Consider the following 24123-nt stretch of genomic DNA (forward strand, 5'->3'; position numbering starts at 1 on the left):
GATAGCCTGCGATGAGGTAGGCCAATGAAGAGGGAGTTATAATAGTCAAGGCAAGAGATAACAAGGGAGTGGATAAGTTGCTTAGTGGTTTCCGAGGTTAGGAACGGGTGTATCTTGGAGATGTTGTGGAGGTGAAGTCTACAAGATTTGGACAGTGATTGGATTTGGGGCTGAAAGGACAGATGGGAGTCTAGGATTACACCTAGTACCCTGGCATGAGGGGAGGGAATGATGATTGTGTTATTGATCTAGTAGTTTTATTATAAATGATAAGGATATTTTGGCTTTCTTTCAGCTCACAGGAAGTCACAAGGATGTTGCATTTCTGTAAGATCAATAAGTATTTTCTCTGGATGCTGATAATTGTTCTACCTTTAGAAAAAGAAAAATTACTACAACCACCACCAGTGGTGTATTTAGTTTTCGTGCTGCCCTAGGCAACACAAAAATTGGCTCCCCCCCACGGACATTTACCAACAACACCCCAGCCCCCCACTCCCACCTGAAAGAGCCTTCCACTACCACCGGGCAACCCCCCACTCCACCTCTGCAAGAGATAAGATACTAACATTCACAGCTCCGGACTTCTCCAGGAACAAGAGTCAGGCTCTCCATACACCATCAAGCAGCCTGCAGCCTCTCTCAGATACCACCCAGTCCCCATGCTGCGTGTGTTCCTTCTTCCATTCCTTCTTTCAGGGGACAGCGCTGCCCCCCTGAAAAATGCTGCTGCCCCCCTGAAAAATGCCACCCTAGGCAAATGCCTTGTTTGCCTTGTGGTAAATACACCCCGGACCACCACATCTAAGTCCTGGTAAGTGGTAATAGTTTTTTCAATTTTGGGTTTGGATATGCTTCATAGGGTAGAAAAGGATCTCACTGAAGCACTGAAATGTACCACTGGAAACATAGGTTTAATTTGCACACCATAGTAAACCATCTGTATATAGTTTGTATATTATCCCTGCATTTGTAAAATATGGTATATACCTGTGCTAATCGAGAGTTTATCAGGGTCACAATTTCTTGAATATTTGTCAGAAGGGTCAAGAACTTCTTGTCATCATAGTCGAATCTTTCACCGAATACAATGGAGCAGATGACATTAGAGACAGCCATTCTTAGCAGATGAATCGGGTTTATTGGCTTATCTGTTATTACACAAACAGGACCAATCAGCATTTTCAACCCAGACATCAGTATACAAAATTTTGCAAACCATATCAGATTCATTAGGACCTTGGATAAATAATAAGTGGTAACACATTAGTTAGCATAAACAAGATGCGGTTGATTTACTAAAAGAATACAGTGGTAGCTATTTACTAAAACTGGAAAGTTCAAAATCTGGTGCAGTCCTTCATAGAAACCAATCAGCTTCCAGGTTTTATTGCCAAAGCTTAATTGAAGAAGCTGAAGTTAGAAGCTGACTGGCTACCATGCAGAGCTGCACCAAATTCTCAGTGCACCAGGTTTAGTAAATCTACTGCAGTATGTTCACATTGCAAAGTGCATTTTCATAGCTTAATCAATGAGGTGAAGTTAGATTCAAATTCAGTTTGCTAACTGAACAACTTTTACTGCTTTACTAAATTAACTTTATTATTTTTCTTTGTCATATTGTTTTTAAAATGCTGTAACCATTTAGCACTTATACTTCATCTCCTTGTGGGTACAATGCTCACTAGTTATCAAAGAACAGCAACAAGGCTGATCTGCAACTCTGTATAGTTCTATCATCATGAAATCTCTATCATCTTGGACTAAAGCTTGCTATGATCCACAGAACTGCGAAGAAAAGGAGCAGCTATGGACAATAGGTGCATTTCCTATAGTCTCAAGTCTGTGTTAGATCCTGTGCTCCTGCTCAGGCCATGGATCCTGCTGACATAAGTCTGCTGAGTGTCTTGCAGACCCTACGGCAATGTATCAAACATCCACAGACCCCCATCTGAATAAATGTATTTAGACACCTTAGGGCCTGTTTTTTGGCATAATTTGCAGGGCAAATCTGCACCTCCATCTTTCCAGTAGCTCACGTGTTCTCATTTCTTTCATGCTTGAGCTCAAGGTGAATTTTCCAGAGCACTTTTCAGGTGACCAACAGACGTTTGCTAGTTTCAAATATTACTGCAAGCTTTTTTTGTCTTCCTTCAAATTCTTCATGCCCTGAAGAACTGCAAGTTGCAATTGGTCCTTGCTTCAAGGCAACTCTTAGGCCCCATGTACACGGGACACTTCTGAACGATGGAAACTGACTGCTGGAAAACGTTAAAAAACATCTGTTTAGCCACGTTTGCATACCGTGTATATGTGCGTTTGCTTTTAGAAGCTTTTTTTAAAGATAAGAACAGGAGAACCTCCCAAATGCCCAGAATGCACTGAAAAGTGGTAAATTATTACATTATTAACTATTTCAGACTGTTTCAGAGAGTAGAAGCAGAGACAGCAGTATGTGTTGAGATTAGCTTAGGTGTAAGTTGGTCATTAACATTTCTTTTGTTTCCAAGGGTGGGAAAGGTGTCTGGTGGAGTGAGTCATTAAGGGCACCTGGCAGGGGGTCTTCACGAGGAATTTGAGGTGTGAATGGTCATTAACATATCTTTTGTTTCCAGGGGTGGGAGAGGTCTGAGGTGTGAATTGGTCCTTACAATGTGTGACAAGCTTGGTAGGAACATCCTGTGTTCAGTGTTTTGTCCATCTGAGTACCTTGAAATGCTTTGCATGCATTTTTCATGATAAAAAAAGGTTCTGGACAGCATCGGGAACTGGGAGAGTTAAAAAAAAATTTCAAATGCAAACACTTATAAACAGGATTTGCCTCGTTTACAAGCGTATTGCATTTGAAACGCTGATAAAATCGACTGCTGAACTCAAGTTTTCTGCGTTCAAAAAAAGGATTGTAAACTCAAATGCCTGTAAACAACTGTAAACGAAGATGTGTACGTGGCTACACAGGAAAACATTAGGGAGAGTTCAGGGGCTGCTGAAAAAAATGCTGAACAGCTCCTAAACGTGAGTGTACATGAGCTCTTAGCTTTAAGCAGGTGACTCAGCTCTCAGCACTGTAGAAGCTTTTTTACAAGCCCTTGGTCTTTTATTTTACTGTCCAAATCGGGCAGCATCTGCCATATCTGCTTTTCTTTCCCTGTAACAGGGACACAGAATTGCTAAGGAATACTGTTTTGATTTTCACCCATGCTCCGCTGACTTGCATTGGAATGATCCTCTCCTTGGATTCCTTAAGACCTGTCTGAGGTAATTAAATATTCACTTGTAAACTATCCTCTGAAAACTGAAAACTTGGATGCCATCATGCAACTTGCATAGTGATAGGCCAAACACCCCCTTGTTCGGTTCGCGGTCAAACATTCAAAATTAATAAAAGTTTGATCATGAACTTTTAACAGAGGGGACAATTCATTAATGATATCTTACCACATTTGAGTATACAGTAAGATACTGCATAGCTGCTAAAATACCACATGAGCAACTGTTTATTATGAAGTCACGCTGTATTTTAGTAGTGAAACATTCTTTTATGTTTCAGCTGTCAGTGGGGCTCCCCGCTTATAGCTGAATATAAAAAAAATTGCTGGCATGCCCCGGAAAATAAATAAAAAATTATAAAAAAGACGGCGTGGGGTCCACCCAATCCGTACAAAGCCCTTTAGTTCTGGTATGGATTTTGAGGGAAACCCTCAAGCGAAATTTAAAAAAAAAAATGGCATGCAGGTCCCCCCCAAAATTCATATCAGACCCTTATCCGAACATGCAACCCGGTAGGTCAGGAAAGGGGGGCGAGCGAGTGCACACCCCCACTCCTGAATTATAGCAAGTCACTTGCCCTCAACATGGGGTGGTGCTTTGGGGTAGGGGGCTCCCCCCCGAAGCATCTTGTCCACATATTGATGGGGACAAGGGCATCTTCACAACCACCATGGTCGGTCGTTGTTGGGGTCTGCGGGCTGGGGGCTTATAGGAATCTGGAAGCCCCCATTAACTACCCTCTCAATCATCCAAAACTCATTGTCTAGGGCATCAGAGTGAAGATTCCTTAGGATGACCACATTTCAAGCTCTTTAGGTTACATATATCAATCTGCTTTTCTTCCTTGGTCAGACCTTCTGTGCCAGACCTAAGTAGATTCTAGAGCCACTGCTAATTTTATCAATCAAACCTAGTCTTTAAACAATCAATGTACTATTGACCACCGAATTGAGAATGGGTTTCTTTAAAGGTACCAGTTAAACTTCACTGGTACTTTTGAAGAAAACCATTCTCATTTTGGTAGTCAATAGTACATTGATTTTGGAGCTCATCTATTTCTTGACCAGGTTACACACCTTATGTGTTGTCATCCTCCATATTGAAACAATGACATTTTTATTGAAAGTCTGTTAATTAGCTTCTGTTTGGTATAACATGGCTCCACAAACATTCTCCATAATATTTTTCTTTGCTCCTTTGCTTTTTAGGGCTCACTCATCCTAACATGCAGATAGCAGAAAGGGTTCATTTTCCATTATTGCTGTGACACATCTAGGCTATCATTGACACTCTTGAAAGGTTTGTGTCTGTGTCCATCCACTGTCCTACATAATACCTGGCTGACAGTACAGTTTGCATATGGCACAACATTGTCATCTTACCATCTATCTTTTTTTTAGATCTATGGTGAAATCCATGTCAGTTATCTAAAGGGATGTGGATGATAACCCTATATAACCCCTTACTATAGTTCAGAACTTTTATTTTCCTCTCCTGGAAGGCTATTATTATTATTATTATTATTATTAAGTGCCATCAACTTGAGTTGGAGTCCTAGCGATTTGATGAATGAGAGCTCTGAAAAGAAGTTGGTTTTGTGCTAGTCTGGCAAGGTCTTCCCCACAGCTGTAGTCAGTGTGTCCAAACATCTAGTAGCTGATCTCCCTCTTCATCTGTTTCCTTCGATATTCCCAAAAATTACTTCCTTTTCCAGTGAACTCTCTTCTGACCAGTGTGACCAAAATAGGACAGTCGCAGCTTCATCATTTGGGCTTCTAGTGACATAGGTGGTTTGATTACTTCCAAAATCGATCTGTTACATAGTTAGTCTGGCTGAAAAAAGACAAAAGTCCATCCAGCTCAACCAAAAAAAAAAAAGTTATAAGCCTATACCCACAATTTATCCTAAGGAAGGTGAAAAAACCCAGCAAAGCATAATGCAATTTGCTCCTGCAGGGGAAGAAATACCTTCCTGGTCCCCGGAGAGGCAATCAGATATTCTCTGCATCAACTTTACCTATAAATGTTAGTATCCAGTTATATTCTGTGTATCCAAGAAAGAATCCAGGCCTTTTTAAAAGTAATCCACTGAGCTGGCCAGAACCAACTCTTGAGGGAGTCTATTAGCTCTAATGGGCTGGCCATGGCACGCATAAAATTATTATCCAGCAAAGCTATAGAGACTATTAATAAAGGTGCAAAATGGCTAGCTTGAGATTTTTACATTCAGTTTGTGATTTGTGATTTTCCATTTAGCACATCCATTTAAATTAAATGGTGTTTAAACCTCTTATATTTTGCATTCCCTATTTCCTCTCTTCATCAACATGCTAAAAACATTTTGATATAAAACCTTTTTGCTTTCATAACATACCTTATTTTAAACCTAATGGCATCATAATTTGGTCTATGTGCTGTTCTATGTAGTGTAAAGATCATGGCTGGTGGGAAGGGCTATACATAGCTTCCTGAAAACATCACTGCCTCACTACTCTTTTCAAAAACATTTACACCAGATTCAAGCAATGGGCTAGGTCTTGGGCCTTGATGGGTGAATATCAGTTTGGAGAAGAAGCCATTTCTAGGCGGGCTGAATACATTTGATTGAAGTCTGTTGTGGGTAAAGCCGCCTTGTATGAAAGAACTGAAAATCAATATATAATAGAGGCAGGCCATGAACTGTAAGGCTGGGAGGGAACAAACTAGATGATCCCTGATGCCCTCAAGCCAGTAAACGAGATGGATTTTATCTGAATTACTGCTGCTTCTAACATACACTGTGAGAAGCTCACAGTGTGCAGTGGATCATAGTAAGCCATTTCAATACAGGTGTGGAGCCTATAAAACCGTGCAAGACTGAAAGTAAGGCTGAAGTTCAACTTTAAAGTGTTACTAAACACATGACCCTGCAGTCACTATATCCAGTCTCCCACAGTACACAGAACAAGGAATTGCAAATATTTTAGTAAATATAACTGCTAAATACCTTTTCTCATCAGCAGTATATAGCAGTATTGTGACTTCTATCAGTGTCCAGCCGAGCACAGGAAATCTTGTAAGAGGAGTTTTCATTCTCCTCTGACTGTCCTATGAGGTTGCATAACACTTGACTCTGTGTCTGGACAGCGCTGATTAGCCCTGTGCCGATCACATGCACCCTCTCTAGCAATACACACCAAACAGAGCATGTACAGACTTGTCACTGTAGCTCTAGCTATGGCAGATGGATTGGGAATGCTAAAAGCAGGGAAGGATCAGAGAAGACAGGATTAAAAAGCCTTTTTACATATTGCAGACGATTAACCCCTTAGGGTCTACAGTGAGTATAACAAGAATGCTTTACTGCATATACAGACTGATTTTACCGTTTTGGGTTTAGTAACATTTTAAAGCTAATGAAATTCTTCTTTGAAATATTTTATTGATGAACACTTATAGCTGATATGGCTTTCCATGATGTTTGCTTATGCTTTCTAGAAAAAGCTGACATATTGACTGCTGCCCTGAAATTCTCTTTCAAGAAAATAACTGTTGGGGGATGTGTCTTCTCTTCCAAACAGGGGTGTTAAAACTATGCAGCCTGGTCACTCTACTCACTTAAAGCCCAACTTTGGGCACATTGCTTGTTTTTGTCTAATAGATTGGAGAAGAGAGATAAACTTTCCTAATCCTGCAATCCTCCTGTACAAGACTGGTCCCTATGGCTCCTGCCCAACCCCCACCCCGCAATCTAGCAGTCTGGAGCAGTGGACTGTTCATGATGTCATCAAGCCTATACTGTAGACCTGCTCTGGATGTGAGGATGTCAGGCACAGAACATCAATGGATCGTAGGGGAGCACTGTTTACCGCTGGAGTGGAGGATCACATGAATATAAGTGTTCTGGTTGTCGCTGGACAAAACAAACAATTAACCCATGCGGTGCGAGCACAGCCCCACTGCATTGCTGACAGAGAGGCGAAGGGAGGCGTAAACTAAGATGCTGTCCAGGTGCCCGATGTCCTCCTTATCAACTGATAACATCATTGGTTGTCAGAACGCCAGAGGCTGGAAGGCTGTAATGGCGCACATTGAAAACCTGTAGCTTTGTGTAACTAAAAGGCAGGCTGGATCCACCTGCTGGCTGTTATACAATATTTTGGGGATTTTGCCAAGGCACCCCTGAAGAAACCTGAAGGCACCCCACAGTGCCTGGGAACCCTGTTTGAAAAAGGCTAGGTTAGGTAATTCCATGTAAAATGTAAAAATGGGGTTGGGGTTACTATTATGCTAATTCAGCAATATCTCCACCTGCCTTTGCTCTTCATAAAACTGTCCCTGAGACATTGAGCTTCCTCCTGGATTCTCTCCTCCACACTCCTCTTCCCCATCCCAAAATTTCTCAGTGTTGTCAGGGAAAAGCGGCGCAATGTCTTCCATTTCTCTCCATTGCTCGTGATGACCCCTAGAAAAATGAAAGATGTTATACATATTGCTGTTGAAGACTCCTAAAATTCCAAACAGTTTAAACAATGACTAAAGCTAGGTTCACACTAACCCATAAGCTGTGGGCTGGTTTTGGGTATGGGAATCGCATCGGTTCCTGCACCCAAATCACACTGCTCTTGTGAGATGCATGGGGCTGCCATTCATTCTAAATGGCACCCCACGCATCTCAGCCCTCAGCATGATTGCGAGTATGGGAACTGCAGGGAAACCACATGGTCAAAAATACCATGTGGTTTCCCTGTGGATGCATTTTTGCAAAGGTGCATGCACCTTTCTCTTGTGTGAAACACGAGCGCAAAAGAGAGGCTCTCACCTTGCTGTTACATATCCTCAGCATGAATTCCATCAGAGACATTATCAGTATGGAGTTTGAGTGTTCTCACTGTTTTTGCATGGGTTTCCCCCATCAGCCTGAAAATATACTAGTAATTTTATTGAGAAGCTCCCAGTAAAGGGGGCATATTCTCAACTCTGAGTCCACACTGACAAAAACAGTCAGTGGATTCACCCCATGTGGTGGGATCCTCTTTGAGCGAATGTCACATGGCCAAGATCCAGAATGTAATGCTTTGGGCTAAGTGGCCCTCCTGTGAACTGGTCTGTGTGTATCAGTGTAATAGAGGCATTAGACTCCGTTGGATAGAGGACCTTAAGTGCATGGCTTGATGTACTCTGTAAAATATCGAGTAATACATCTGTCCTACAGTATGTAACTATGCGGCTAGCAGAAGTGACACCAACCAATGTGAGTCCAGTATCTCACCTCAAGTCAGTTTATTATCCCCTGAAACATGTTGACTGTATTCAATGTTCCTAACTTATAAGGGTAAGGTTCACATTAGTGACCAAGCATGGTTGCAATTCATAGGTTGGGTGAATGAAATGGTCAGATTTGCCAGTTTCGTCCGTGCAAACTTCCGTCTGGTACTGCAGCAGTACTTTACTACCGCTACCTAATGACAGCTTCTCACTGTGCTACTTGCATCCTGGCAACCAAGAATGCTGTGGGGGCTTGCTGCCTGTGTCCTATCAAAAATATTGCATCATTGGTTGCTAGGATGCTGGGAGCCACACAGTCATTAATTGCTATGGAAAAAAATGGGGGGTTCTCCCAAAATTCATACCAGATCCTCAACCCAGATCCTTTTCCATTGGTTCCAAACCTTGCCCATAGATGAGCCCTGCTCCATGTCTGAGGATCACACATTGTAGCGAGTGTGCTTGTGGAACCTGCCCAACCACCCTAGTGCTTGGGCTGCTGTCACTAGATCAGCACGCATTCCATACCGAGCTCCCTATGCTGACACTCCTAGGTATAGACTGTGCTCACTGCCTCTTTGTGTTACACAATAATGATTTGAATCTTATTTTTTCAAATTCTTTTCTGGAAAATAGTCCAAATAATTGGTAAAGTACCAGTCCATGTCACTCAAATCTGCATACAGACCCCTTTTTCAGCAGAGATGTCTGATCTCCCATAGATATCTTTGAACAACATCAAAGACCTGATAAGGGGAAAGGGACCGCATGGGAACCAGTTCCTACTGCATGTTCTCCATATTGATCCATCTCAATCACACAAGCTGATCCTTTTAGCTCCACTCACCCACTAAATAGCCAAAAGTTTGGCTAGAGTGGGCCTTTAATATGATCTTGGTATTACAATTTTATTGAGTGTTTTCAGTTTAAATCCATTTAAATTCTTGCAGTTAGTTTATACAGTTCCAGCGTATCAATAAAGCATACTGTATATAAACAAGGTAGAAATTACACTAATATGGGATTATTAGTTTGATTTTAGCATCTTACCAGAATACATAAACAATAAATCTGTTAGCTCCAAATCCCCTCTGTCACCAAACGCATCACTGTGATCAACCAGGGCCTCCTTCACAGCATCGTAGCCAATCAGCATGACAACTCGATTGGTGGCCAGGTAGACTGTATACACAGGTCCATACTTTTCACCAAGCTGTTAAAAGAAATTTGTATTTTCAAACAAAGTTGTACGTGTTCACAAAAAGCTGGGTTTGTGTGAATATGGCCTAATGCACTTTGGTCTAACAACTGCCTTGATGTGTTAGGCTGGCCGTAGGCATGAAGATATTTCACCAAGAGCAAGCGATGGAGACACATCTGCCTGTCCTCACTCACATCACTGAAGTGCCAGGACCCATCTCTTTTTCTACAATGCAGCCTATTTTGTGATTAGGACTTTTGTACTGCTTAGCACATTTTCAGTAAAGCGTTGAGGCATTGTCTTCTGCCCAGTTTGAAGTTTCTTAAAGGTGTGTCTAGCAATTAACAGGCACAATTCTACACTTAGTATAAAGCATGGGTCACTAGCACATGGGGTATGAAGATACAGCACATTAAGAGTCAACCTAGTGCAAGTTCTACATGTGGTTGCTATGGGCAACAGAAGTAGCGTTAGTTAAGTAGCCTGTCGAGTTGTAGCATGTACCTGTTGCAGGTGGAACTGCTTCTAGCAGCAAGGGAGATGTTGTCTGCATTCCCTACACCAGGTTCTGTCTCCCATGGAAATGGGAGCGGATCTGCACCACAGTGGTTCCCATCCTGTACAGATATATGAAGGTTCAAGGGTTACAGTCAAGTGCATATCAGAGCCTGTGATAGTTGCATGGCGGGGCCCACTCTACTACTGGTGACGGGAATGGAAAATACTGGACAGGTGGTTGTGGTCGGTTTTTGGCAGGTCCCTCCTAATTGCAAGCTACAGGAAGATGCACATTTACACGGGGGGACCCGAGAGTAACTGAAGAACAGTTGTTGTGCAAGTGTACACTGTGTAATGGTCATTTCTAATATCATAGGCCTGCCTTCAGGTCAAATATTCCCCCAAGACAGCCTCAGCCTTGTCCCAGGGCACTGATGAACGGCAAAAAGTAAATGTACCCAATGTATAAGGCAGTGACCCTGTTATAGATGTCTAGAATAGCCAGAAGAACCCATGATAGGGGTAGCCCTCTTATGTGAACCAAACTTGGTGCCCAGTGATTTAATTGTGAAACATGGAGGAAGGTCCATCATCACCTACTACCTACCCCTACAAAGGGAAGAGCAGAGCTTCAAAGAGGCTGTGCTAGAACACTTACTCTTCATGAAGTAGTCAAATTTTCTAGCAAGTTAGGCACATTGCAAGTGAAAAAATTATGGAAAGTAAAAAACAAAATACAACCATTTAAAATACTTGATATTCTCTCCTTTTACCTGCAATTTTTATGATTTTGACTTCATTCACACGGGTGTATCAAACCGAAAACACATGAGTGTATGCAAACCATAGGGAGACCATGTTCTGATCTGTGCATCAGTTCCACAATGTACAATTTGGGATGTCCTTAAAGATCCATGCAGCTCCATGAAGTCAGCCAACTGTTATTAGTTTGAACAGAATGCTCATATGGGACTGCACAGAATACCTCTGTATCCTACACAGGGCAAAGACAAATGTTCATTTGGTCTTCCCCCATTTTTGCTGATTCTGTATGCAGCCAGTAAGTGTCATTGGCAGCTCTGACAATAGAGTGAAAGGCATAATTAGTACAGGATCATATGAATATTTCTGTTCTCCCTGACCAACCACAAGGAGGTTTATTGTCGGTGGTTCATACTGGGGAAGGACATAACAATTTGGGTCTGATCTTGTGAAGCTCTCTTCCCCCTTAGCTTCAGTCTGAGAAGGTGCACAGTCTGTAGTTTAATTTCTTAAGCCTGTAGCCTGTATGGGGCCAACCATGTGCTTAGTACTGAGGTCTAGAGCTAGGCCAGAAGTGGTACTTGGAAGCTGTCCTGACTGATAGAGGAGAAAGCTGAACAGGGATGAAGAACCAGGGGGAAATACCCTTGTGACAGACAGCAGAAATATAAATTTTTTTTGTGTTGTTTGGAGTTCCTGTGCCCCACGGGGGGGGGGGGGGGATAGATCTCAGCATAGAACAAAGACAGGATGGCCTTGTGTGGCTGTGAAGACCAGTCCAGGCCAGTTCTTAGCAGGAAGTTGGGGGAAATGGGATGGATCTCAGCATAGAACAAAGACAGCATGGCCTTATGTGGCTGTGAAGACCAGTCCAGGCCAGTTCTTAGCAGGAAGTTGGGAGGTGGGGACAATTGAAGGGGCCATGTGGTCTCTGGCTGAATGGAAGAGCTTGAGAGAGAGGAAGTCAGTCACTCCTAGCTGAGCCTACTACGAGATGCATGGAACTGTGCTGTTGCTTTTGTGCATGGCTGGGACTAGTAGTCCCATAATGCCTGTGTGGTTTTGAAGCTCCGGCCAAGACACACAGCCCTCTGAAGACCTGTTGCTTGCCTGCTGTGTGTACCCAGAGATACTACCCTGGGTCAGGATTACCCGCTGCCTCTCTGTGCCCAGAACAACCCGCTGTAGGCCCAGAGATACTACCCTGGGTCAGGATTACCCGCTGCCTCTGTGTGCCAAGAACAACCCGCTGTAGGCCCAGAGATACTCTGCCTAACCCTGTGCCAGGATTACCCGATGCCGCTGTGTGCCGGAAATACTCCTGTCGGATTATCTGCCGTGTCCTAAGGAGTGTCGTTGCCTGCTGCCAGCTGAGTGTGCCAAAGGTGACCCCTGCCAGAACTGCGAGTGTCCATACCCCTACTTTTCCCTGTCTGGACTGTCCGTGAATCCGCCTACTTTTTCCTGCCTGGACTATCTGTGAACCCCCCTGCATTACCCTGCCTGGATTAATACTTGACAGAGACTACTCAAACTTGCCCTATCGTGGGCCGGATTACAATTATTTTGGGCTCTTTCCCTCTCTTGGACTGCCCATTGTACACTCATACCTTTTCTGCCTGGAATGCCCCCATTGAACCTCCCTATTACCCTTGCTGGACTTGCCTGCTTGGATTAATACTTGCTCAGGCCATCGCTACCCAAATCGCCAAATTGTGGGCCGGATTACAATTGTTTTGGGCTCCGCCCCCCTCTTCCCCTTTTTTGGGTACCCAGATGCTACCTTCCTACCCTGATTTAATGTCTCCCATATTTCAATAAAACTTTGTGTGTTTATCATCCTCCTTGTGTGTTCTGTCCTGCCTATGCTTCCGACACAAGCCTGCTAGAAGGAGGGAGTTGGGAAGAAGTTGGAGGGGCCTGAGTACTTTCCTTGGGGGATGCATGAAGAAGTCTGCAATTCAGCTAGTGTGTGCTATTTACAGTGTTGCCTGTGTTGGCTTGAAGGCCCTGTTTAAGCTGAACACAGTTCTGTAGTCTGTAAATGTTACAATGGGTACCTGCAGGCCCTTACCCCTCTCTCTCTGTGTTTTTGGAGCCATAGAATCTCTAAGGCCTGGTTCAAACCTATGCATTTTTGGTGCTTTTTACTTTTTGCAGAAATGCACTACAATCCATTTAATATGGTTTCTATGCTTTTTTCAGCTGTGCGTTTTTGGTTCAATAGACTTCAATGGAGGCGCTGCAGAAAAGCATGTGGTTTGATTTTTATGTGTTTATGATGTGTTTTGTGTTTTTTAATCTTCCCAATAACAAAAAAACCCCATACAAAATGCAAAACGTGTGCAAAAATGTGCAAAAAAAGCACTGCATAAATGGATCAAAAGCAAACTGAGTAGGTGTGAACCAAGCCTAAAAAGAAACTAAAGTGATTGAAGCCCAATGCTCCATCCCAAATCAGTAGACATGGGCTCATCTCTAAGATTCTTGTCAGTCCACCCTGAGAGTCTGGGGGGTGCTAAAAAAACACAAACACTACAGTTTGTTATAACCATTTCCCACTGCTTCCAAAACTAAACAAATGTCAGTCAGTGCCACCAGTCAGTTCCCACCAGTCATTGCCGTTTATCAGTGACCTTCAGTAGTACCTCATCAGTGCCCATCAGCGCAGCCTCATCAGTGCCGCCTCATAAATACCCAAAAGTGCAGCCTTGCAGTGCCCATCAGTGCTGCATATCAGTGCCCATCAGTGCAACCTCATCAGCGCACATCAGTGAAGGAGAAATATTACCTGTTTGCAAAATTTTATAACAGAAACTAAGAACAAAAAAAAGTTCTTCAAAATTTTTGTTCTTTTTTCATTTGCTTAGCAAAAAACTAAAAAAAAACCCAGTGGTTATTAAATACCACCAAAGGAAAGCTCTATATGTCTCAAAAAATGATAAAAATTTAATTTGGGTACAGTGTTGCATGACCATGCAATAGTCATCCAAAGAGCGACAGCACTAAAAGATGAAATTTGGCCTGGGCAGAAAGGGGGTGAAAGTGCTTGGTAGACAAATGGTTAAACAAATCCTTTACAAACACTTTAAATGATTGCTATTTGCTTATTCTTATATATTTCACTATCATTTTCATATAAATGTGACTCACAAGCTGGAAAAGTTTGCAAATTAGGTTGTATCTTTTCCTGACGTTATAAGAAATTTCTTCCTAGAATACAAAAGAGAATTTTTTTTGAGTATTCAGCTCAATTATTCCTACCTTCACCAGAGACTGCGGCATTTCAGTGGTATTAATCTGTGGAATGTTCCCCAGAAGTGGCAGAGGGGTGGGCCCTGGTGGCAAATCCTTCTTCTTTACATTCTTCCACCATTTAAGGAGGTAAATCAGGAGAGTGACCCCAGAAACGAGGAGAAGTGTTGCTGCGACATTCACTGCCATCCTGACAACAATCTCAGTACAAACTGTACTGTCTGCAAACCAGGAACTGCTGTATTTATCTTCGAGGGGAAGTCTGGCAGCATTCCAACAATCATTAGAGGACAAGTAGGGCGTGTTGGAGTTTGTTCCAGTTACAGACATATTGCATAACAGATTGTAAAGAAATCCATTACTTACCCTGCAGGCTTTTAAACACCATGTAAGGGAAATATGTTTCCAATAAATGGGGAAAATAATATTTTTTAGATTTAATTATTCAGAGGTTGAGCAACATAGAGGAGACAACCAAAACTAAGAATTTATTTCAAATCTCTGGCATTTTAACCACTTTCTGACCACCTGCCTGAACTATTCAGTGAGCGGCGGCTGTAGGCAAAGCTACATATTGGTACATCGCTGGCTACTTCTCAGTTCTGCATCTGCTGTGATTGCACCCAGCGGGAGTCTGTCAGCAAGTCCCAGCCCATGATTAGGCACTTCCATGCTGCCCAATAGCAGAAATACTGCTACAGGGAGGCACGGGTGCGCAGCATCACGTATATATACGTGATTTTGCAGTTCTGACTCAGAACTTCTGAGTAGGGGGTCATCTTCTAAAACCCCCAGATCTTTTTCCATCCTGGATTCCCCCAAAGGTTCTCCTCTCCCCCTAGTGAGTATGTTGCATTCATGTTTTAGTCCCTAAGTACATTACATTTTTCAGCATTAAACCTCATTTACCATGCAGTGGCCAATCACTTTATTTTATTGAGGCTTTCTTGTAACATTTCTATATCCTGCTGTGACGTTATTGCCCTGCTTAGCTTTGTATCATCAGTAAACACTGACATTGAGCTATTTATGTTAACCTCTATATCAATAATAAATGTATTAAACAGAATTGGTCCCAGGACAGAGCCCTGGCATACCCCACCTACCACTCTAGACCTTTCTGAGTACACACTATTTATCACCACCCTTTGTATGTGCCCCTGTAAACAGTTTTCTATCCAGATACATACCCTAAACATTTATGGGGAACTGTATTGAATGCTTTTGCAAAATCCAGATATACCACATCCACAGGCATTCCTTTATAAAGATGGCAACTCACAGGAAGATTTATATTGAAAGAAGAAGAAAGAGCAGAAGAGACATCTTACTAACCGCATGTTATGTCCCTTGTGATGATTTTTCTGTTTATTAATTTGTTAGTAAAATGTCTACATGCTAAAATAAACAGAGCAGAGAATTACACATTCACATGGCAAACATGGGAAGAGATGACATGCATTTTAGAATTTTCAGGAACTCTTCCTCTATGACGGTCAACTGGGGAATTGCTTCTCTTGCCTTCACCTCACTGGAGTATCTTCAAGGATGAGGGCACCAACCTTCTTAGATGAACTCCATAGTTATTTTCAGAGCTGTAGGACTAGTGGATAAAACTACCTAATAATTCTTCCAGGATTCTTCCCCCTAATTGCTAGACTATAGGCCAGGAAGAATTGCTGGATCTGGTGCCTAGATTCCATTGCCCACCTTCTAGGCTAAGAAACAGGGCACAAGTAGCATAGGGATCAAAATGACATTATGGTGGGGGGGAGTTAAGACCACTCTTTTAAATGGAAATAACTACAATGACATCAATATCAGATATGCTGAATGTTGCACAGGCAATTACTGCTGTTTGGGGAAGGATGAGTTCTTCTACACTTTTCCGCTCCTGCAGAATCCCAGATTGATATGTTTGGCTGAGTTAGGATTAAGAGATTGTTTTCTTCTTTGCCATTTCTAACACTGTATGATAATGCTACTCTGGGGTCACAAAAGCACCACCCACCTTAACATACACTATATTGCCAAAAATATTGTCTATGGGAATGTGTGACCATTCTTTCAGAAGTGCATTTGTGAGGTCAGGCACCGATGTCGAACAAGAAGGTCTTGTCGCAAACGTGCGCAACACATAGTGAAGGACGCAGACTCCATTTTGTTAAGAGTATCCATTTCTCCCTTATTCTCCTTCCCCCTCCCTTCCTGAGAGGCCCAGCGACATGTGGCCAGTATGTGTGTGAATTAGGAATGTCACAGGAGGGTCATAGGAGCTGTAAAAGCCCCAAAGAGAGTTGGAGTCTCTCTGTCCACAGAACCTGCCAATTGTAACACCTCCTAAGAGATAAGGAAAGCTTTCTCAGGAGTTGAAAGAGATTCTAACCTCATAAAACCTAACATAGATCTCGTGAACCGTGCAGTATATAATTTCATAATTCATATCTAATTAATCCTCAGACTTGTCTGCATAATAATCTACCCGCGGGTGGACTGTCACTTGTGCAGATGAAAAGTTATAGGCAAATATGAGTTATGGGAGATTTTTGCTCTAGTTGAGGCATCCACCCATATTTCCAAGCCCTAATTGGAGATTGGCCCTTGACTGCAGAGCCACCCCCCTGCTGGGGACTTTAAAACAGGCTGTCAGGCCTAAGAGGAAAAAGTTGAAGACGTCTCCCATTTTAACATCAATACCACCTGGAGAGACCCGTGCCCTTTTGCTCTGAAACTTGGATCTGCTAACCCAGGACTTTGGCAAGTACTTTAACCCTTTCACCTCTCTCTGATATCTCTTTGCTGTGCTATGGTTCTTTGTATATTTATATATATATATATCTTAGTTACATCTTTGTTCTGTAAATATTTTTATTGCTCCTGTTTGACCTTTTAGTAATAAATCTTTCTTTCTGAAAGTGTTGAACTGTTTCTATAGCTCTGTATTGCAACTCACGAATTCCTGCCTCTAAAGAGACGCTACTGTGGTTGTTTAAACCTCTGTATAACTGGCCTGCGGACCGTTTTATACAGACAATTATCTCAATCATTATAGTGTTATAGCTGATAACGCCGAGTTTCCTCTTTCTCTGTACAAAAAGGAGGTGGTGGCAGTGTGAAGGGTTAATTGCGTAATTAACCTGACCCAGTAACAATCGCTCAGGCTGCCGGTATATTGATCTGTATCCATTAGCTGGAAAATCGTTGTGCATGGTGCAGCTGGGTATGGCATTGTTACGCACGTCACATTGTGGTTTTAGATCGGCTAGCCCTTCGGTCATGAGTTTGGGTGAGAAGGTCTGGGGTCTGGGGTCTGATGCCGCGATCGTGACAGGCCTGACTCACAGTCTCCGCTCTAATTCATCCCAAAGGTGTTCTATTGGATTAAGGTCAGGACTCTGTGCAGGCCAGTCAAGTTCCTCCACCCCAAACTCGCTCATCCATGTCTTTTTTTTTTTATATTAACAATTTTTATTGGTTTTCAAAGAAATCATATGTTACAGAAAACAAGGAGAGAAAAACAAAAAAGACAAGCAAAACAGAGAAGTACATCGATGGCAAGGATTACATTTAGTCAAGACCAATAGAGTCATATATTAACAGTGCGTTAATAATCAGGGACTTACATTTCAGGCCAGCATAGAGGAAGAGAAATTATCCCACGGGAGCCAGATCATCTCAAATACAGCAAACAAACCACTATGTGAAGCAGTCAAACACTCCATCTGTCTTACATCGGCAATAAGTTTATACAAAGTTGGCAATGAAGGTGGAGTAGAGGATAACCAACACATAGAAATACTTCTCCTGGCCGCTGTTAGCACATGTGCAGCAAGTTTTCTGGCTAGTTTAGGTAGACCCGGGAATGGCAAGCCCAGCAAAAAATGCAATGGGTCAAATGGGAGAGAAACATGCAACAACGATTGCAACAAGGAGCGAACCTCTTCCCAAAAAGGAGCAATGGAGCTGCAGGTCCAAAAAATATGATAAAGAGAGCCAGAAGCTCTACTACAGCGCCAGCAAGCAGGAGAAGCACTCGGATTATAAACATGAAGAACTTCTGGTGTTTTGTACCACAACATCATAATCTTGTATATATTTTCCTTAAAAACCACACAAATAGAGGATTTAGATGCATTGTCCCATATTTTCCTCCATGACAATAAGTCAATATCACGTTGTATAAATTGAGACCATCTACGCATATAGAGGTGAGCGTCATTGGACAAAGGGGGGGCCTCCATAAGAACTTTATAGGTGCTAGAGACAATACCCCTTTGGTGGGGACCTTCCATACATAGACGTTCAAAGGGGGTAGGTTTCCCTAAGCTCAATGAGGGAGATAGAGTAGAGAAAAAGTGGCGTATTTGAAGGTATATATACAGATGGCGAGAGGGTAGAGAGGCTTTCCTCTGGAGATCCGAGAATGAATGCAACTTACGAGTCACCGGGTGTACCAAGTGACGTAGTTGAAAAATGTTAGATCCTACCCAGAGAGACATCCGGGACTTGGCCATATTGTCTGGAAGATTAGGGTTATAAAGGATATTTGTCAGTGGGGAGCAAACAGAGGCCAATGTGAATTTAGCCTTACATTTCTGCCAAACATTCAATGAGAAAAGCATGGGACCTAGGAATAAGTGTCGAAAAGAAAGGACTTCCACTGCTGAGGTCGACCAGAGAAGGGAACACGGATGAACAGGGGACAATTGCAAAGACTCAATCTCAGTCCATGTATTGGGAGGGTAGTGGGTGGACCATGACATGAGAAAGCGAAGGTGGGTTGCAAAGTAGTATGTTATTATATCCGGTGCTCCCAAGCCTCCCCTAGAACGTGGGGAAAGCAGAACCGAACGAGCAATCCTGTGCCGCCTGTTGTGCCAAATAAAGTGTAAGAAAGATTTCTGAAGGGAGTGGAGCTTGGACATAGGAACGGGTACGGGCAGAGTTGCAAACAGGTATAAAAGTTTGGGTAGCACGGTCATTTTTAGGACATTAATACGACCGAGGAAGGAAATGGGCAAGGCATCCCAGTGTTCCAGAGAGCGAGAAATTGCTACAAACAGTGGGGGAAAATTGGCCTCATATATGGATTGGTAAGAGGAGGTGAGGTTGGTACCTAAATACTTTAAAGAGTGGGTGCACCATCGGTAGGAAAAGGTTGCCTGAAGGGAGGAAAGAACGTCAGGAGAAACATGTATTGGAAGTGCCTCAGTTTTGGACGTGTTGACCTTATAGCCTGATAAAGCCCCAAATTGTTTCAAAGTTTTGTGCAAAATCGGTAAAGAGGTGTGGGGACTCGTAAGTGTAAGGAGAATGTCATCTGCAAATAACGATAATTTGTACTCACGAGAATGGGATTGTATTCCCCGGATATCCGGATCCGACCTGATGGCGATAGCCAATGGCTCCAGGCAGAGAATGAACAGCAGGGGAGAGAGTGGACAGCCCTGACGAGTGCCATTTGACATCTGAAAAGGTGGTGAGAGAAAGGAGGCTAATCTGACCTGTGAAAAAGGGCCTTCAAAGCTGCTACAAATGAACCCCTAAAACCAAATCTCTCCAAAACCATGAACATATAGGGCCAGCTTAAACGGTCAAAGGCTTTTTGAGCATCCAGACTCAATAACACAGCAGGGGTAGAGGAACGATTGACCAAATCAACCAGATCAATAGATCTCCTGGTGTTATCTGCAGCCTGTCTGGCAGGTACAAAGCCCACCTGATCCCTGTGTATGAGCTTGGAGATAATACCGGAGAGTCGATTGGCCAAGATTTTAGTAAAAATCTTATAATCGGAATTAAGTAGGGCAATAGGGCGATAGTTATCTACGATAGAGTGATCCTTATCAGGCTTAGGGATAACCGAGATATATGCACGGGAGAAGTCAGTCTGGGGTATGATTCCCTTAAAAAGATCTCGGTAAAGGGAGAGAAGATGCGGGGCCAAAATACCAATAAAAGATTTATAGTAGGAGTAAGGCAATCCGTCCGGTCCCGGGGCTTTACGAGAAGGGAGGTGTTTGACTGTGTCCAATAATTCCTCTAGTGTAATGTCTGCATTAAGGGCATCCATGTCTGAGGATGTTACTTTCGGAAGTAACAAGGGGTCAAAAAAATTGTCAAATGATGATTGTGTGAGAGACGGGTGAAGGTCCGGGGTCAGACAATTATATAATTTCCCATAAAATGAGCCAAAAAGTGTTGCCATGGCCCGAGGGTCATAAGTAGGGCTTCCATCTGGCTGTATTAGAAGATCGGGCATCGTAGAAGGGGACTGAGTTTTGAGACGGTTGACTAACATACGGTGTGGCTTGTTAGAAAATTCGTAAAATTTCTGTTTAACCCAAAGGAGAGACTGTGCAGTCTTACTGGAGTCAAAAGCTTTAATTTGGGCACGTAGAGATGCCACCCTCTGAAGCCCCGAAATAGATGGCCTATTCAGTAACCGACGTTCCGCCACCAAGAGCTGTTGTATGAGAGAGGCCCTAGCACTCGCCGAGGACTTTTTTAAACGAGAACCCATGGAAATACAAAGTCCACGAAAAACCGCCTTGTGGGCCTCCCACAGAGATGAAGAAGAAGCTACGGAACCGACATTAAGAGTGAAATATGAATCGAGTCCCCGTGACAATTCATCCCTAAGATGATCTGTGGAAAGAAATGTCTCATTAAGGCGCCAGTGACACGGTTTGGACACAGCAGGGGGAAAAAAAAGATTTAAGGTCAAAGAGGCATGGTCAGACCAAGTGATGGGATTGATTTCAGAGGAAACCAGAAGTGGGAGCAAAGAGGCAGAGATGAAAAAATGATCTAGGCGCGAATAGCTACGGTGAGGGTTGGAGTAAAATGTAAATTGTTTATGAAGAGGGTGTTTAATCCGCCAAGCGTCAAAGAGACGATGCTCCCTAATCAATTTACGAAACGATTTTGAAGAGGAGCATTGCCGCTTCGAGGGGGTGGATTCAAAAAGCACCTTCCTATCTTTATGAGGGGAAACAATCAGATTGAAATCACCCCCTACAATCACCTGTGAGGTAGTAATGGAATCCAGATTAGCGAGCGTTTGGGACAGGAATTGCAGTTGACCTGTATTGGGAGCATATAAATTCAACAGAACAAGGGGAGTCTCGCCGAGCATACATTCTAAAATAATATAACGACCCTGACGGTCAACTTTGGAGGAAACAACCCGAAGGGAGCAGTGTGACCCAATAAGGATTGCCACCCCGGCCTTCCCAGAGGGATCAAAGGCCGAGTACGCTTGGGAAAAAAATCTCGAGGCAAAACGGAAAGAGCCAGTCGATTTGAAATGGGTCTCTTGGACAAAAATAATGTCTGCTCCTGAGGATCGGAATTTCTTCAAAGCCATCCACCGTTTTTGAATGGAGTTGAGGCCCTTGATGTTATATGACAGAAACCGCAAAGCCATTATAAAATAACGACAACGGTTTTACATGTAATAGCATGAAAAATGAATGGAATACCATCGATGTAATACAGTAAAAAACAAAAAACATCAAACAGTTGAACACAATACTTTGCAAGGCAATAGTGTAAAGAACAAAAAACAGAGAAATAAGTATCCGCAAGGATATAAACTCGGGAGCAACAATGTGACCCAAGTCGTCTAGGCCTATGGCTAGACAAAATCGGGAGCAGCACGACAACCAGAACATCGGAGAGGACGTCAAACCCGGCCAGCAAAGAAAAAGTAATCAAAAATGAAAAAAGCACCCAACCCAATTTGGCCGGACAGATAAGGGAAACCCGTGGGAAAATTATGTAGAGAATAAAAAAAAAAAATGCAAGAGAGGACCAAAAACCCAGGAGGAAAAGGTTCATCACCAGATCCAGAAGGTAGCCCCAGAGATTCGTCAAGCAGGTGGATCAGTTGACCGAGGATGGCGCGGACGTTGTGGGGTACGTGAAGGTCTCTTCCGAACTCTGCGAACCGGGGTCCAAATCCCGCTGGGGGTGGCGGACGGACGAGACGGAGTTGGTGGCAGAGAGGACCCATCCTCTGACAGAAGCGGAAGTCCCAGGCGTTTTAGGAAGGAGTCCGCCTCATGAAGATCACGGAGCACAACTTGGGTATTGTCCCTATTTACGACCAACCGAAAGGGAAACCCCCAACGGTAAGGGACATGGTGTTGTTGAAGGTGCATGGTAATCGGCTTCAGGTCTCGTCGCTTAGCCAGCGTAATCGGGGACAGGTCGCAGAAGAGTTGGAGTCTGTCACCCTCAAAATCCAGCGATGATTTATGACGAACAGCAGAAAGTAGAGCTTCTTTGCTTTGAAAAAAATGAAAGCGAACAATAACGTCGCGAGGTCTGGTGCCTTCAGCAGGTTTTGGGCCCAAGGAGCGGTGAGCCCTATCCATACGCCAATCTGCTACTGGAACTAAGGGGGCAGTGGCAGTAAAAAAGGACAAAAGATGACGGTGCAGCTGTGCATCTGCAATAGACTCGGACATACCGCGAATACGAATATTTTGGCGCCGTTCCCTGTTTTCCAGGTCCTCTTGCTGGAGCTGCATTTGGGACATGGAGTGCTTCAGGTAAGCGTTATCTTCTTCCAGTACATGGACGTATTGTACCAAATTATCAAACTCGTTTTCCAATCTGTCCGTGCGGTCTCCAATCTGGGCAATTTCCCCTCTAAGCTCCAAGGCCAGCTTTCCCACCTCCGTGGATATGGACGCAGTAATGTTGCGCAAAAAATTTTGTAACTTATCATCCAACGCTGACAATGTGAGGGAAGCTGATGAGGTGGCCTGCTGAGGTGCCTGGACGGAGGGAGGATGCTTCCCTGATGCAGACTGCTCCACAACCCCCCCAGTAGCATGCTGGGGCTCATAGTCCTCCAGCAGTGATTGTGTCAGGGCAGAGGCTGGAACATCCGTGGGTGCAGTACCCTCTGCGACCACCGGGGGGCCGCGATCCCTTCCTGGGCTCCCAGCCATACTAGAGGCCGGGGATTGCGGCCTGGAGAGGAACCGCCGGAGCGGCGACGGCCGCGGGTCACGTGACTGCGGGGAGGGGGGCCTCCAGCGCCCTATCTTCCCCATCAAGTCTCCTCAAGTGCCGGGCCGGGTGCGGGGTATGTAGGACTCACCCACAGCTGAAGAGGAGTGGAAGCGGCTGTCGGGTGAGTCTTCACTGGCCGGGGATGAGCGGAGCTCACTTAAAGTGCGGCCGCCATCGATCCTGGCCGCGCATGCGCCCCCCATCCATGTCTTTATGGACCTTGCTTTATGTACTGATGCGCAGTCATGTTGGAACAGGTTACGCCACGATATCTGACACTTTGCATTGCACTTGGTGATGTAAGGCTTAGATGCAGCTGCTCTGCCATGGAAACCCACTCCATGAAGCTCTCTACACACTGCTGTGCTAATCTGAAGGCCACATGAACTTTGGAGATCTTTAGCTATTTACTCTGCAGACAGTTGGTGACTTCTGCGCATGCACTGTGTGCTTCAGCTGCTCGGCCATGGAAACCCATTCCATGAAGCCCTCTATGCACTGTTGCTCTAATCTGAAGGCCACACAAAGTTGGAGGTCTTTAGCTATTGACTCTGCAGACAGTTGGTTACTTCTGAGCACTGTGCTCTTCAGCATGCGCTGACCCCACTCTGTCATTTTACATGGCCTACCACATTGTGGCTGTGTTGCTGTTGTTCCCATTTGCTTCCACTTTGTTATAATACCACCAACAGTTGATTGTGTAATATTTAGTAGCAAGGAAATTTCACGGATGGAATTATTGCACAGGTGGTAACCTATCACGGTGACAATCCTACAAGGGTACCCACAAGATCAAAAAGGCTTGGATAGATCAAAGTAGTTCTCAATGAAGCAGCTGGACAGCAGGGACACCCCTAAGGGCT

General features: G+C 43.7%; 1 protein-coding gene across 2 annotated transcripts in view; it reads right to left on the reverse strand.

The window, feature by feature from the left end:
• Positions 1-14451, reverse strand: part of LOC149437897 (cytochrome P450 2H2-like) — a 42300-nt gene extending 27849 nt beyond the window's left edge. The window contains exons 1-4 of one of the 2 annotated variants that reach the window (XM_089660494.1): positions 14243-14451; positions 9568-9730; positions 7565-7714; positions 991-1151 (exon numbers count right to left, since the gene is read on the reverse strand). In XM_089660494.1, the coding sequence (XP_089516620.1) occupies positions 991-1151; positions 7565-7714; positions 9568-9730; positions 14243-14422 (654 nt within the window). In that variant the 5' untranslated portion in view covers positions 14423-14451. Of the gene's footprint in view, positions 1-990; positions 1152-7564; positions 7715-9567; positions 9731-10222; positions 10242-14242 lie in introns of those variants that run through there. The other variant, XM_089660495.1, reaches the window with a different exon arrangement.
• Positions 14452-24123: the final 9672 nt, after the last annotated feature.

The sequence above is a fragment of the Staurois parvus genome, unplaced genomic scaffold (genome assembly GCF_062004578.1).
Source record: "Staurois parvus isolate SC_StPar_1 unplaced genomic scaffold, SC_StPar_1.0 ptg001249l, whole genome shotgun sequence".
In the NCBI taxonomy this organism is placed as follows: Eukaryota; Metazoa; Chordata; class Amphibia; order Anura; family Ranidae; genus Staurois; species Staurois parvus.